The 17,540-nt window shown below is 46.4% G+C and overlaps 1 protein-coding gene across 1 annotated transcript in view; it reads right to left on the bottom strand.

Moving 5' to 3' along the window:
* LOC135815518 (uncharacterized) overlaps positions 1-17,171 on the bottom strand; it is a 39,824-nt gene extending 22,653 nt beyond the window's left edge. Inside the window, exons 1-5 of the mRNA XM_065328831.1 lie at positions 16,799-17,171; positions 14,852-15,023; positions 4,432-4,520; positions 2,622-2,720; positions 2,138-2,209 (exon numbers count right to left, since the gene is read on the bottom strand). Coding sequence (XP_065184903.1) covers positions 2,138-2,209; positions 2,622-2,720; positions 4,432-4,520; positions 14,852-15,020 — 429 coding nt within the window. The 5' untranslated portion in view covers positions 15,021-15,023; positions 16,799-17,171. The remainder of the gene's footprint in view (positions 1-2,137; positions 2,210-2,621; positions 2,721-4,431; positions 4,521-14,851; positions 15,024-16,798) is intronic.
* Positions 17,172-17,540: the final 369 nt, after the last annotated feature.

Below are 17,540 nucleotides of genomic sequence, written 5' to 3'. Positions count from 1 at the left end.
CATGTACTTACAGGTAATACACAGTCATGTACTTACAGGTAATACACAGTCATGTACTTACAGGTAATACACAGTCATGTACTTACAGGTAATACACAGTCATGTACTTACAGGTAATACACTGATTCAAGTAGAAGTACAGTGAAAGTACAGTGTAACGTGAGTCCAAGAGCAGAGGACAAATCTGTTCTGTATATCCCATTATATGTCATAGCCAATGTACTTTCTATTGAAGTTAGTTCCACTGTATATCAACAGATGTACATAGAGAGTACGGTTTGACTGATACCTAATTTTGCTCTCTCAGTGACCTTACAGCCCAACGCCAATCATACCCTGCACTCACTATTCGCATTCCCCGCTTCTTTGCCATGGCAATCAGAACCCGTCGGGTATAGAAGAGTGCATGCTCCAGTGGTTCATTCTATACTTGTGTCATAATTATATTTATTCCCGTAGCTATGCAGAAGACGTTACTTCAGTAACGTCTGGCGCTAGCCAGGGTCCACACAGCTTTAATTTGGTATTTGTTTGTTTGTGTGTTTGTTTGTTTGTTTGTTTGTGTCACGCCTGGCGCTATCCCGTATCTGTCCCGTATCTGTCCCGTATCTGTGACTACAAAGGCTCTACAGGATTGTACATAACAGCTGTCCACAATATTTGCGGGCTCCTGTATCTGTCCCGTACCGTACCAATATTCGTCGTATTATGCATACGACTCCCTGATGTAGAGTGGGATTTGGAAAGAAATAGGGAGACGAGGAGGAAATTAAATTAGAATAGACGCCGATTAGGTGATAGGATGCATCAGCATAAACATACTTTGGAAGAGAGATCCCGTCGTCTCCAAAATAAGCGTGAACGAGCGATTCAGTGCCGGTCACAGGAAACGTCGGAAGAGAGATCCCGTCGACTCCAGAACGCCCGTGATCGGTAGAGTCCGGCGGTACCAGGCAACGTCAGGACAGACATCCCGTTGAGTCCAGAACGCCCGTGATCGGCAGAGTCTAAGCCGGTCCCAGGAAACGTCAGGACAGACATCCCGTCGAGTCCAGAACGCCGTGATCGGCAGAGTCAGCGCCGGTCCCAGTAAACGTCAGGACAGACATCCCGTCGACGCCCAGAAAAACTAAATCTGCAGCCTCTTTTGCCGTCGAACAGGATACGTATTTATATAGGAGACTGTAAAGTTATGTAATGTCCAAATTTCGACGTGAGCAGCAGGTCACTCGCGTTGATTTTTTCGACGTGCGAGCCAAATAACGCGAGCTGAACTTTCGCGTCGCAGACATCCCGTCGACGCGCAGAAAAACTAAATCTGCAGCCTCTTTTGCCGTCGGACAGGATACGTATTTTAGGAGACTGTAAAGTTATGTAATGTGCTCCACAGGCAACCATGCATTCGGCGTCGTCATTGGCTCAACAGGTCAATGTAGATGTATTACTACAAAAAGGCCAGAAAATCCGATTCCTGTATTAAAATCAACTAATGTTCGCTGGCGATTTAATTTCGCTGATTTCGCCGCTTGGTACCAACCGGACAAAGTAAATCGCAGGCCAACGTTTGTCATATAGGCAAATGATGCATGATTGAGCAATGGATGCATGTGAGAGCAAAAATACCGATCGATTTCAAATTTGACGTGAAACTGCGCGTCACGTCGGAAATAACGTGCATCTTAACCTCTCTAATCGAGAGGTTTCTATTTCTCATCGGCCAAAATTTGTTGATTTACAATATAAGGAGATAAAAATTAAAGGAGCAAAACAAAAGTAGATGATTATTAGAGAAACAAGAATCCGCAATAAATTCTGCAAATACTTTTCCCTAACTCATAATATTCAAACCGATTGAAATGTTTTTGCAATACAGTGATGTGGCCAATGAACGGAAAAAGACAATTCCATCAGTTCTTATAACATGTACGATGAGCTAGGCAAAAAAGCATAAAAGCATAGCGTAGGGCCCTGAGCTTCCAAGCTCTCTCGTATTACTCCACATAACTATGAAAACCTGTCCTCTGAGAGTGCCTTAGGACTGTTTAACCAGAGCAGCTAACATTGGCAAGATACTTCTCCCCGCCGGCCACTGATCAAGCAATGTTTTAAAAGAGCACACCACAATCAATACTCTTACCAGCTTTCTTCCGGCGACGTCAGAGATAAAGCCAAATGCAAGCGACCCACAGAACAGACCTGCCAGGTATATCTGCAGGAAATTGAGAAACGCAGACTGACACGTCATGCATAGCTCTGTGCTGTTATTTCGCATTGACATTCTTGATGTTGTGCTCCTCGACACAACTGGTAGCTGATTTGTTTTTCCAAAATATCCTCAAACTTTTGTTCTGTCCTATATACATGCATTCATTGTTTCGTCACGTCTTCATGGAGCAGCTTATGTGAAGGCTAGCCAAGCTTGCGTGGCGATGCCAACACGGAAAGGCTTATACTGTCAGACCTCGATTAACCGCACATACGCTACTGGGTCACTGACGGTGTCACGTCAACTTGATTCTACCAATGTCACAGAGGTACGGAAACACTACCTACTTGCGCACCACTCCAAAAATGGCTCCAAGACAGTCGATCGCAGGTTCAATTGTAACCAGACAACTTACCACAGAGACTAAAGTTTGCTCGACTAGAGAGAGATTGAAGTTACAGCCAGCATACATCGGTACAAACGTGAAGAACGTGGTGTCCATTCCATGCACCAGCTGTATTCAACACACAATTCGTAGGAAGAACAGGATGCAACCGGGCCATACCGCATACACATGTACACTCCTATCTCTATTATCCAGACCTCGACACTCCTATCTCTATTATCCGGACCTCGATGTTACAGGCACCTCAGTCTGCCGGGCAACCTGTAGGTAGGCTTTCGTGGAAATATTCCTACTCGTTCGCCATTTTTGTGGAAATAGTGGTGTCATGTGCCAGATATCTGGTCCTTCCCCGTAGACACGTACGTGATTCAGAATTACAGACTTTTGAACGTGATTGGGCAGTGCCTGGGCACTTGGGCAGTGCCTGGGCACTTGGGCAGTGCCTGGTCCTGGACCACTTGGGCAGTGCCTGGTCCTGGACCACTTGGGCAGTGCCTGGTCCTGGACAACTTGGGCAGTGCCTGGTCCTGGACCACTTGGGCAGTGCCTGGTCCTGGACCACTTGGGCAGTGCCTGGTCCTGGACCACTTGGACAGTGCCTGGTCCTGGACCACTTGGGCAGTGCCTGGTCCTGGACCACTTGGACAGTGCCTGGTCCTGGACCACTTGGGCAGTGCCTGGTCCTGGACCACTTGGACAAAGCGAGATAAGTATAAGTGTACACCCTTCGGATGGAGTCAGTGCCGAGGGGGGGGGGGGGTCAGTGCCAAGGGGGGGGTCAGTGCCGAGGGGGGGTCAGTGCCGAGGGCGGGTCAGTGCCGAGGGGGGGGGTCAGTGCCGAGGGGGGGGGGGCAGTGCTGAGGGGGGGGGGGTCAGTGCCGAGGGGGGGGTCAGTGCCGAGGGGGGGGGGGGTCAGTGCCGAGGGGGGGGGGGGGTGTCAGTGCCGAGGGGGGGGGGGGGTGTCAGTGCCGAGGGGGGTCAGTGCCGAGAGGGGGGGGGGGGGGGAGGTATTCACAGTTCTAATACACTCTGACCACTGCCCTAACACCTGCATGCCCGTAATACCATGCATAACACCTGCATGCCGGTAATACAATGCATTATTTTAAATGTACAACTAGTGGCACTCTGACGGCCGATATTTTGCATTACATGTAGTTGATTGGTGACCATACGGTGATAGCTGGCATTTTTTACAGTACATTGCAACCTAAGCTACCTGACCCCTATGGCAGAAGCATTGGGCGCTGAGTAGGAGAGTATCCAGATGAGTAGGAGAGTATCCAGATGAGTAGGAGAGTATCCAGATGATGGGGTCAATGAGACAATCTATGATAATCTACAATGCAAAGCTAACCGTCATCCCTCCATTGGGAACAACTTGAAGAAAGGAATATCATAATGTTTTTTCAGAACTTTGAAGCTCCGCTGTAGCCTTGTCATCTTGTCACTACACCTCCAAGTCGCAACGCACAAAGTCCTTGGCTACGTTGCCACGTACCACAATAACATTATTGTCTTCAACGTTTCACCCAGGGGAGCTTATTCTAGTTGGAGCTGTAGTGAAAAGGATATTGTAATACAGTCAACTTCGCTTATAATGACACTCGGCGCGGCATCAGAAAAGTGTCCTTATTCGCGAAATGTCGTTATATCCGAAGTCTCATTATATGTGTCACAGTTGGATGGGACTTTGCTCCGGGGTTGAAAATTATGTCGTTATTCGCGAATTGTCGTTATATCCGCAGTCGTTATTGGCGAAGTTGACTGTACATGAATTTACTATAAAATGAAGTGTTCAAGAAAAGGACTGACTCACCGCTGTAGCACAGAGGAGGAAGAGCAGCTCATATTGGTGAGCACATACACCGATATATTCGATGACATCCCCAGCCGTATAGTAGCCATCTACAAAGAGAAACAAGCATGAATATTGCCATACAAAAACTTGGGTTCATTGACGCAGTGTTCTCTTCAGTACCACTAGTAGTGTGCATGGCTAGTGGTAGAGTACTTGACCGCACAAAACACCTTGGAGTCATGAAAACTGTGTGACTGCCTGGATAGCACCCAGTGGCCGCGTGACTGCATCACGGCCACCCACCGTGTGCAATTTCGAGTGTGCATTTGCATTGCGTGTGCCATGGCCACGAACACACACCTGGGCGTGCTGCTGGGTTCGCCGGGCGGATTTTCACCATTCACAGCAGTGCGGTCTCTGCAGACCCGGCAAGTCTGTACCGTAATTCCGCGCATATAAGCCCATGGGCTTATAATTATGTGAAATAATGTAGTTTGGGGATAAAATATCCAGTAAAACATGTTCGTTTTTTAGCCCATGGGCCAATATTCGAATTTTGACGGTTCCCGAAAAGTACAAGTCCGTGGCCATATTGGGTGTACCATACTCTACTGGTAAACTGCACTGACCTGCTGTACCATGGTACTGAGGAAGAGTCCATATTGTGAAAAATTCTACTTGAAACGCGAGTTTCATTTGTGTCTGTTTATTAGCCCATGGGCTTATAAACGAAGGTGGGCTTATGGATATAGGCCCGTGGGCTTATATGCGCGGACTTACGGTATACGGCGATGCCACTGAGTGGGCTTTCTGTTGGTTATGCTGTAGCCTCTGCAAAGACAACGCTTACAGTGGAACGCTAATCTCCAGCACAGCGGGACGACACGGGCAACTGCAACGCTAAATCATGTGCCGGGTTTCGACCAAGGGCTGCCTTTTACAGTCACCCCTGGGGCAGGACCGATTTATACACGCTCGAATATATGCACATGCGGCATCACTTGTCCGGGCCATGTTTTATATGCACATGCGGCATCACTTGTCCGGGCCATGTTTGGGTCAGCATGTACAGGTTGTGACTATCATAACGAGTTGCATAAAGCACGGATCACATATAGGACTTCCAAGTCCAGGGTCGAACCGCACGTCGTTCTGGGCACTAGGATCTTGCGGCACCGTCGTCATATATCGTGCTCCCTGACATCCAACTACCTCACCTCCACGGACTATCAGGGAAACCAGGTTAGGACGGTTTGCTCATGCACACAGACAACTACATGTACACAAGACTACCAAACAATAAGAGGGCGGAAAATGTGTAACTCTGAGTTTCACGCACTAAGCGATCATCAGAAAACAGTAACAAGACTACCATGGATATCATGATTGACAACCTGTTGTCTTCCGATCCGCTGCTTAAAGGGGAAGTTAAGGCTAAAATCAAAATTTCACCAGTTGTAGTCTTCGGGGTGCTGGGTCAAATGGCCGTGGTTCGAGGAAGCTGAGACGCTCCCTTCCTACTTTAATCCCAATCGAACTCGCGCACTTCCACCGAAACTGGGTGACTGCGCCCTACTAGATGGGGATTAGTATTCAAAATGTCACTAAAAGCGCCATTTCGTTCTTATAAAAGCACGGATGACCGCAATTGGCCCATATGTTGTAGTCTTTTGGACGCTGAGTCGACTGGTTTCGGTCCGAGAAAGCTGCGGTGCAGCGTTCCTCCTTTATTCCCAATCGAACATGGTTGAACAAGCGGTCACGTGCTCCTGGGTGCCCAAATCACCTGGTCACCGCGCCAGCAGGCGACAACTTTCACACCAAGGTTCAACTCGAGTTACAGGACTGCACCCAAAAAAGGTCAAACAGGCTAGTAAGTTGTACCCTGCAGGCACCGTGACCAGGTGACTGGTGTACGCTCCTTTTTTTTTTTTTAAAGCCATAACCTGATAACCTAGGATTCGAACCCGCACTATCACCCTCCATGCATTCCTCCGATACAATTCGCATACATACTCATTCTTCCAAGTAACAGTTGCTTCACGTTTATATAATGATCTTGCATTTGAAAGCCCTATTTGAATATTGTGGCCAGCTGTCTTTGATGGTACGGTACGGGATAGTGCCAGGCATGCCGACGGCACAAACACACACATACGGAATTAAAGCTGTGTGGACCCAGGCTAGCGCCAGACGTTACTGAAGTAACGTCTTTTGCATAGCTACGGGAATAATACGGTATTCTATTCATGCACTTGGACGCGGCACCACTAGTCACGAACGCGTATATAGCAACTTCCGTGATATAGAGAACCATTGTCCATGTCCCTCAGGCGCGTAGCACAGGTGGGGGGGGGGGGGCTCCTAAATATCTGGACCTACATGTAGCCTTGTAGGTTTTGCATGCACGTACTGGCCATGATGACAAGCACCAGCCATCCTACCTAGCCTACGAGTATGAAAATGCAGCTAGCTAGCGAACTACAGCCATGCCCCCTCCCCCCCTAAGGCTGTGTTTACATGAGAAATTTCAACCCGGGTTGAAAGTCTGTACGATAGACAAAATAGGCGAGCGTTTACATGATTATGAAGACAGTTGACCCGGGTCAAATACTGATATGCCGCCAAAAGTCCACTTCTAGAGTCCTGTATGCCACAGTATGCTGTCCCCGGGGAAAATTGCGGAAAAAATCGCAAAAAAACGCGGGGAAAAAACGCGGCATAATACGGCATAATTTGCCGTGAATTTGCGGTAAATATGCGGTGAATAATATTGATGTGCGGCAATTTTCAGTGAGTATGTAGTGAAATCAATCAGTTACAAGTCTCTGGTGTAAGCACTCGTCATATTTGAGTAAAAAGCCGCCACGATGAGACGTTGCTGACCGAACAGTGCACTGTGTGTATGTGTAGTGCCACAAAAAAGTTCAAAAATCGCGGGAAAATCGCGGAAAACGCGGCCTTTTAAAAAATCGCAAAAAAACGCGGCCGCCGCGGCGGAATCGCAATTTTCCCCGGGGACAGACTATGGTCACCTGAATCCTTTCACGCGAAATTATTTGCATGTACAGTGCTGTTCAAACCTGGCGTGAGACACACACAGAAGTACAACTTCTTCGACCCGGGTCAAGCGCAATGCGTCATCACGCCATTCATTTTGTGTACATGGCGGGTTGAACGCCCCATGCAAACACAGCCTAAAAAGTAATGGGGGCTCAGCAACGCCTCTGTCCCTGGTTGTACCCATACAAAATGAACCGTATCGTGTAGCAGGGTTCTAGCCAGGTCAAAATAGTAGGGGGGGGGGGGGGGGCAGGGAAAACAGTTACCCCATAACCAATTTATTTTCCTTTTCAAGTGTAACTGTCTTGCAATGCGAAATGCAACGTACGGTGCGAACACCTGACATCACCCCAGACAAAATTTAATGTGCCTTTATGAACCCTTTATTACTGACTATCGACTGCATTTTTGTTGAATGGCATGAAAAAACACAAACATCGCAAAATGAGTAGGTGGGGGGGGGGGCACTTTTTCACAGGGGAGATGCCTTGGGCCGTATCATTGGTAAACCAAAAAGTTCAAAAAAAAGACAGTAAGTTAGTTTGGACATGAACAATACCACGTGTACATATACATGAAAAAACAGGATTAGTTCATATATATATGATCATGTCGATCAATTCGTAGTTGGCGAAGAGGCAGCAATAATACACGAACACACAGACACACGACCAGTGCATGCAGCTGCGCAGTCACATGTATTGTACTATTCATGATACTAGTACAAAAGTTTTCTAGTACTCATTATTTATAATACCACACATGCACAGCACACTGTTACTACCTACGGCTAAATCGATGGAGACCTTTGAATAATAGTCTGCAACCCAACTCGAGACATTTAGAAATTGACACGGACACAGATGCGGGACTCACTAAGGGAGCAAGGCCGAAGGAGCTGCATGCTGAGGCTGCGTGGCCTACGCCTATGGCCTAGGCAAGACAGCACCAAGAGTAGAGGTGAAGATGGCTCCGCATCGCCAGCTATATCTCCTATTTCCTTTCACATGGTTCCGTCAAGTGTTCCGCTAACCTGGGGAGAATTATTCCTCTTCCTTGATCATTTGTTGAATTCGAGGAATGTCTTGAGCGAGATTCTCGAACTGCTCCACACTCAAAGATATTCCTTTCTTAGTCGGCACGAAATCATCCTTTTCTTCCATAGTGAATTTCCTGATGTCGATGTACACTTGGTTGTTTTGGTCGAATTTCGATACTTTCACCTTCAGGCACTGATCTACGCCACGATGAAGCTCCATAATGGAGACACAGCGTAGCTGGATTCCAGCAGGGCGCAGAGCGCGAGCACACCTCAGAGCAAGACTCATGGTTGTTTTCAGAAAGCTTGAGAGGAAATAATAAAACAACAGAGCTAGAGAACTGCTTTTAGTACTGTAAGTCTTGCTTTGTGTGAAGAGAAAACACGAGAGTACGAGTGGCGCTATCGCCGGCGGCATGCATGGCCTGCCTGACTTTCCCGCCAAAAACATGATCACGTGGTCATACTAGTATCGCAACATAATCATTCCGCATTCATAACTAATAAGTAATATTACTTTTTTGTGCCCAAGCGGGCTTGAAAGTGCTACGTCACAGCATAGCAACAATTTCAAAAATTCAAAAATTGGATCCACTTGGATCCAGTTTTTATTATTATTATTATTATTATTATTATTATTATTATCAAATTTTTGATAGGGCAATCCCCACAGGCCTAAGGCCTTCTTACAGTTTTTGTATGGATCCAAGCACATTTCAAGCCGTCTTACTCTCAGCATGCAAGGTGATGTAACCAGTGAAACTGACTGATTTGGCTACTGGGGGCGGGGTTACAACTGGTGGCGAAATAAAAGTCACACCTGCATGCGACATGAGTGGGTTGCTATGCACCCACATACTTAGGCAATAGCAAAGTCACACCTTAGTGGATCCAAAAATAGAAATCTGACGTCAACTTACTACTCCCTGGCCGTTTTGACGTCATCACTTTCAAGCCCTATTGCAAACCGGGCTGCGTTCGTTTTTAGCTATGTACTCATAATGTAGGCCAGTGCAGGCCTGCACTGCAGGGTGTGTTTGGTTGGCTCGTACGATCTAGAACAGAATCGAACACTGAGCTGGTGCACATGGAGCAGCCTCATGTCAACCAATTAATTGAACTAAATGGTACTCCAGAAACAGAGCACATTTTGTGAAAAATGTACCAAGCTTGGTGCATTCTTTAAAATGTGTCACATGATGGGTCACCATGGTCACTTTCAGTGTACAGTACAACGCGTCCAACCCAAAAGCGTATGCACATGATCATTTAAATCGATGTTCCCGCCAGAAACTGCTCCGTCTGCTCCGGCCCGGAGGCCAGAGCAAGCAGAACATGTTCTGGCCGACCCAGAACAGGTGCAGTCCCAACCAAACGCGCTGTTCTGGTGAATCCTGTTCTAGGTCGTACCAACCAAATGCACCCTTTAGTATGTATCTGGTACAGTAGAGTCATTCTACCAAGAGTACATTATTTTTAGTGGTGTGAACATGTAGTCGGGCACCCGCCGGTCTACCCGTGATCGTGAGGACCTCGGGTAGACGGGTACAGAATAGTACCAAGACTAGTATATTACCCCGGGGTTATACACTCTTGATGATCTGTCCCCGGGGAAAATCGCGGGAAAAAATCCCAGAATTTGCGGGTAAATATGGCATAATTTGCGGTAAATATGCGGTGAATATTATTGATATGCGGCAGGTTTGCAGTTGATATGAGGCAATTTTCAGTGAGTATGTAGTGAAATCAATCAGTTACAAGTCTCTGGTGTAAGCACTCGTCATATTTGAGTACAAAGCCGCCACGATGAGACGTTGCTGACCGAACAGTGCACTGTACGTGTAGTGAAACAAAAAAGTTCAAAAAACGCGGGAAAATCGCGGAAAATGCGGTCGTTTAAAAAATCGCAAAAATGCGGAAAAAACGCGGCCGCGGAATCGCGATTTTCCCCAGGGACAGGATGATACCCGAAGTCGCAGATGACATGTACAGTGCACGTGTACAAATTCATGTAAGGCCACGCGTTTTATTTCTATGTTTCTCGCAGTCACCCGCGCGCATAGGATCCAGGAGTCTGGAAGAAAGAAAAAAAATGTGCTGCACTCTGTGCACTGTGGGGACCACCAGCACATGCACATATTGGTTGTTTTGGTTGGTTGTAGTGACAGTGATATCAGTTAAAGGGGAAGTTAAGCGGCTAAAATCAAATTTTCACCAGCTGTAGTCTTCGGGGTGCTGAGTCGAATGGTCGTGGTCCGAGGAAGCTGAGACGCTCCCTTCCTTCTTTATTCTCAATCGCACTTCCACCGAAACTGGGTGATTGCGCCCTACTAGATGGGGATTTGTATGCAAAATGTCACTAAGGGGCCGTCCGTAATAGTATTTACTTTAAGACGTCTAACAGGCGTTTCTGGTGGGTGGGTTCGCCTGGGCGTTTCTAAAAAATACATTTCAGAGTGCATGCATACCATACCGAGCGTGTATGTACATTTCAGAGTGCATGCATACCATACCGAGCGTGTATGTACATTTCAGAGTGCATGCATACCATACCGAGCGTGTATGTACATGATGTAGCACTGCGGCTACAGCTATAGTACAGGTAGGCGTTGAGACCCACTTATTATTATTATTATTGCATCATCATCATCTCGTAATAAGCATTAGCAATGCCAATATACCTACTGTTTTCTTTCCTTTCATTTCATCTTCTTTTCCGTTCCTTTCTTCTTCATACACATTTTAAACATTTTCATCATATTGTGAGAGCCGTGGGCTAATAGCCCCGGTGAGAAGGCAGTCTTGCCTGTTCATATGGTGAAGTAAAATAAAGAAACAACAACAACAACAACAACAACAACAACAACAACAACAACAACAACAACAACAACAACAACAACAACAACAACAACAACAACAACAACAACAACAACAACAACAACAACAACAACAACATTGAATGAGAGAGGGGTGATAGCCAACCACGGCCAAATCAACAAAAGAAAAGTACTTGTAGTAGACATACATGTATAAGAAAGAAGAAAGAAAGAAGATAATTCAAAAGAAAGCACTACAGTCTACACTGCAAAGCACGGGACACGGCAAAGTGGTCAGGGAGACAGGGAGACAGGGAGACTGTTCGCTATAAAGGGTCGATTTTGTATGGGTTCAAACAGGGACATGGACAAGGGTTCGCTATAATTATCACGAAATTCGCTATATGCAAGTTCGTTATAAGTGGAGTCGTCTGTACAGTATATGTGTGCATAGTATAGTGGTTATTATGAGTAGTATAATCTGCATTTTTGGGGGGCGTTTCTGGGGATGGGTGGATGGGTCAAGAAAGAAATGCCTCTTAGACGTCTCTAAGTAAATACATGTATTTACGGACGTCCCCTAAAAGCGCCATTTCGTTCTTATAAAAGCACAGATGACCGCGATTGGCCCATATGTTGTAGTCTTTTGGACGCTGAGTCGACTGGTTTTGGTCCGAAAAGGCGGAGATGTAGCGTTCGGTCCTTATTCCCAATCGAACATGGCTGAACAAGCGGTCACGTGCTCCTGCGTACACCAGTCAACTGGTCACCGTGCCTGCAGGCTACAACTTACTGCATGTTTGGGCGAGTTTCTGTTACGTGAGTTGAACCTTTGAGTTGAACCTTGGTGTGAACCTTGGTTAGAAAAATCTGATAATTGTGCCACCAATATTGCGTTCAAAAGTCTGGTTTATGAACATTCCCATTTCTTCTTTCAGAGTTTGGGTACAATACAGTTTAGTTTTCTAAAATTAATATCAAATTCAATCACATCTCAATGAATAGCCTTGCTCAAGGCCTTTCCAATGGGCCGTCATTTGCGTAAATCGGACAATCGGTCGCAAAGTTATGGTACTTTTAGTGGCATGGGTACATCAAGTTGGCCTATGTTGAAACAATTTGAGGGGGTGCTTGAGCACCCAAAGCACCCCCCCCCCCCCCCCCCCCCCCTGGGTACGCCACTGAACATGGGTGCAGCCTTTCTCAGGAAGTGTAGGCGTTGAGCAGCCTTTGAGGCCACGGCCCGGAGGTGTGCTGAGTAGGACAGTTGCGAGTCGAATGCTACGCCCAGAAGTTTATTTTCCTTCTCTTCGGGAACAGTCACAGCATTGAAGAGCACTGGTGGGAGCGCTGGGGGAGGCTTGCGGTGGTCGATGATGAGGGCCTGAGATTAGGATGGCTCGAAGGTGACCGTCCACTTGGAACCCCAGTGGGAGACGGCGTTCACAGCTTCCTGGAGTTGTGTTGCAGAGTCGGATATGCTGGCGGTGGCAGAGATGCACTGATAGGTCACATGTACACGTACACGCACTGCATGTCACCCCTTTACTGACAAGCCTGTACACATCTTTGCTAGTTTACATCATCATACTTGTATGTAAAACAGTCCAGTTGTAACCAGTAAGTGAAGAGCGTCATTTTGACATACATATTGCATATTGGTGTGCCCAACTCACTATAGCATAAACCTCACAATAACATATTTTTCCCACCCCCCAGAGATTACGTTATAACTAGGTCTGACCTGTAGTAGGGCGCAATCACCCCCCTTTTTTTTTACAGAGCATGTGCATTTCGCCGCAGAGCAGTGTGAGAGCACATGCTGTGCACCGACCTTGTAATGTAAAGCTCGGCCAAGTGCACGAGGCAAAACTCCTAAAAAGACTCGCAGCGTGTGCGTCATTGAAAAGATTACGTCAACAAAAAATTCCGCTGTGAGCCAACCCATCCGTGAGTTGCACACTCTTGTTTATCTACTCTTGCGCGTATCAAGAGTTCATAACCCCCAAGAGTGTGCAACTCCTGATCAGTCCCTGTATGGAAGCCCGCTCGGCGGGATTCCTTCATTGTGTCATTTTTGGTGCAGTGCGATGAGTCACGCCGATGAATTCTTCTAAAATTTACAGTCAAACCAGGATGCTTCTCCAGGGTAAACTGCCTAAACTACGATTCTAGTCTGAGCCTCAAGAAGCAAAAGTGAAACAAAGCACACGATAAAAGACAAAACTATTTATATTTTCGATACAATGGTGACTCTTCATCGCCTTCTTCTTTCACCAGTGCAGTCAGTCTCTTCAAGAACAATTTCTTCCCCAGGCCATCGGCATATTTCCGGTGCTTTCCTCGAAGATGATTTCAAATGGTTGAGGAACTTGAGAATACTTAGTACGTCGAAGGAGCATTTTTCGGCTGAGTTGCACAGCTATCAGAATGATTGTCCTCGACGGCAATGCAATATTTTTAACAGCGTCCTCACTTCTTCTTCCTGTCGCGATGTCCATGGATTCTTGGAGAAAGAGTTTGTTTTTGAGAAAGTACAACTTGGACGTACGTCCGAAATGTCTTAAAAAAAAGCTTCGAAAAGTTGAGGCTACACTGAGCCTTCAGTTAGGAGCGGTTCAGGGTATAATTTCCAGAAATCGTAAAGAACCCAAATTTACCTCGGATGACAAGCTGCGCATGACGTAATGTAGGAAGTTCGCCGAGCGCTGGTCTATGCCCGTTGCACACTCTTGGGGATTATGAACTCTTGCGCGTATGTATAGTGGTAGACGCTATAGCAGAACGTATAGATGTAGACATGTGCATGCGCATGTGACATCGCGTGTAGTGATTAATCGGATGAAGTGATAATGCTGAAAACAAAAACGTGTATGCATTAGCCCATGTAGGCTGTGTCTGGTTAGCGTACGCGAGAAGAATGTACCCTGTACGTAAATACATAGCTTCTCTTCCAATTCTTCGTTACTGATCATAATCATAGAGCGAAGCATTGAACCCTTTTCGTGATAGAACATCGAGTGGAGTACAGTGGCCATACTGCTGTGGCCGTATGCCCATAGCCTATTTCCTACGCGAATGGTTAGAACACGGTATTCACGGTGTGAGGCAGTGTTCTGGGCTGCAGTGCAGCCCAGAACGTTGGGCCGGTGGCAAGAGCTTCCTGAGTGCAACCCTCACTGCTGCCCAGTATGCCTGCAGGAGTACCTACCCCAGTACCTGCTCAGTGCACATCGTGAGCAGGAGTACATACCCCAATGCCTGCTCAGTGCACATCGTGATCATTTCCACATCTTATTCTTAGACATGTTTTCGTTCGACTCTACGACTCGTTGCCTGGCATGGATGCAGCGAATGGGATTTTCGGTCTTTGATCACAAGTTGGACGAGGAACAGCTAAATTTTTTATATGTGAGAACAACTGATGCCTTGGGCACCCTGTAAGAAGATCTTTTAGGGCCCGGTCTGTTGGGAATGCCCAAGTAAAATAATAAAATACAATACAAATGCAATGCCTTACTTTGCTTGAGATGCTGGGGATGATTGGACTGGTGCCAGCGCGACAGTGAATCTGCATCTGCTGGTGGTGCCTTTGCTGCCTGACTGGGCAACAGCGACACCTTATCATGGGGCTTGTTGTCAGTTTCACTGTTGTTTAAAAGCAGTTCGTCTTCTTGGTCCGAATCCATGCTCTAGACAGCATACATGAAGTGAACATAGGCTCAGCAGACATCACAGAAAAAGAAAACCAATAGCCTACATGTACATAACAATGTACTCTAGCTGTACAGTAGTCAGACTATCTATCTGGCTAGCTGCACAGTACAGGTCCTACCTTGCTACTCGCCCAAAAGGGTGCCCGAAGGACCGAAGTGTCCGTAACGTCGGCGTCCGGATATTAAACAGCGCTATGATTGACCAGTATTGTGTGGAGATCGGATGAAACGACCTAGGATATAATGACAAATCGAGTTTAACGACAAAATTCTGTTGCCCAAGTCGTTTTAAACAAGTCCTTTCTGTACATTATAGATCGGGTATATTCTAATTTCAGAAATTTTCAGTGCTCTATATTTTCGGTATGAGGGCAACAGGCTCGGTTAGGTGAACAGAAATTTTCGGTATAGAGAAGCAGTTCCCTATTGGATTATGTGTGTTAGTGTTTGTTCCGTGTATTGAACGTTTAGGTATGAAACAGACGCACCGAAAGTACCGAAAATAAAAGTACACCGAACATTTGTGAAATTACAGTAAACGACCTCGAAAATAGCGACAGATCAAATTTACTGACACTTTTGGTGCCCGAAGACCTGAAAATGCATCGAATATAACGACTTTCCTCTTGTATCAGGCGGAGTGGCATGCATGGAACATGTCTCAGCCTGTGTCACATGCTCGGACATCTGGGTCACTCCACGCGTGCTGGTCATTGCAGTGCAGCGGTATAGTTCAAGTATGTTGTAATGCATGACCTTTGGCTTGAACTATGCATGCAAGACACATGCACAACTGAAATCCATATGCATGATATTACGCACATGCATATCTGCAATATATTTCTGTCATTTTTGATATACATAATGTGAAGATCGGGTTTAGTGACAGATCGAATATAGCGACATGTTGTTTTCTCCCGAAGGAGTGTCGTTATATCCAATCTCCACTGTAGTAATATATATATATATATATATCAGCACGTTTCGCTCTGATTCCTGGTCAAAAATCATACTGGAGTGATGTAAGATGATCGACGGAGCAAGTTGCGCCTCATGATATGGTAAGCTGTATAAACCGTGGCATAAGATGCCAATTCCCGAATGCACTTCGGTCGCAATGAGTACAATACAGCCGGTCTACAAGTCCGGATACAGTATCATTCAACAGCTGCAAAACTTGACTAGCAGTAGCACAATACTTTGTACTGATCCTCGGCGAGCGCCGCCCTCTTCACTATACTAGTACCGTACTCAGTCCAAGTGATGTGAAAGTCAGTGTTTTATAGCCCAGATCAATGACTGGAGAGATGATACGCAGTGTCTTTTGCAAAAGCGATGCAAAGATAAACGTATGCTACTGTCGTGGACATGGAAATCCGGTCGCACGTCAAGCGGCCCCAGGGCGCTGGCCATGCAGCCGAGGATAAGCGGTGCACACATGCGTTTATCATGTTTACGCGCTGCAGCGCGCTGGTCGCATCGGATCAACAAGTGCACTGCACGCAGCGTTCTGTACGCGCTGAGGGCGCCGGCCCCGGTCAGTCGACTGGATTTCCAAAGTCGCACTGTGCTTTCAAAGACCACTACACCTTCCGCAATCCGACTTGAAAGCAATGATGGAATCCAGTTGTATACGTGTGGGGCTGAATGTATAATTCATACTTCCTAAACTGGTAAAATCAATTTTGCCACATTTCAACTAAAAAATACCGTGGCAAAACGTGAAGGAAGTTCGGAGGTTCCGTGCTCACCTCCTTCTCCTAGACTTGTAAGTTGTAGACGGATAATCTTCCACCACTAGTCACTAGCGCATGCCGCGTGTCACAAACTACCTCCAGCTGAATTAGATAACGGTGCAATGCAGCAGGATCCCGGTCCGGTCATCCATGTGGCCAAGAAGAATGTGATTGAGGTGAAGTGCGGAACCTCCGGAGGGTGACTGTCGTTGAAGACGGAAGTGCGCACCGCTCAGTTTCCGCTGCTACATACGTGGAAATCTATGAATCCGATGTCTGATCTGGTAGGATACCGGTAGTGCAGCTATTCCAGCGCCCCTACTAGCAGGATGATCTGATTTCGCCAACAAAGTGACTTCACGATATTGTACAAGAGCTATTTATAATACATGTACATATACATTACAGTATCGAAAAATAATAAATACCAGTATGTCACTTCAAACATAAAGCTGGCAGCTGGTCAACGCATATGGCTACCATGATTACCATCTACAGATCTACCATGAGTCCATGACATGATAGCTAAGATGTAGACCTACTGAGTAGTACACACACGTACCGGTATACTAGTAGTAGTAGATCTACGGGTAGATCTACCGGGTAGACTCTACCATCGCCTGTACTGTGTAGACTAACCTACAAAGTCATTGTACAGTGTAGTAGTACTGGCTGTATCATGGTAGATCTATGATTTATGCATACATGTACATGAGTATGATGAGATCTACCATCACTACATGACTGTATCATCACA

The sequence above is a fragment of the Sycon ciliatum genome, chromosome 4 (genome assembly GCF_964019385.1).
Source record: "Sycon ciliatum chromosome 4, ocSycCili1.1, whole genome shotgun sequence".
Taxonomy (NCBI): domain Eukaryota; kingdom Metazoa; phylum Porifera; class Calcarea; order Leucosolenida; family Sycettidae; genus Sycon; species Sycon ciliatum.
Note: the sequence above shows the minus strand (reverse complement) of the source record. Positions and strands in the feature narration are given on the sequence as shown.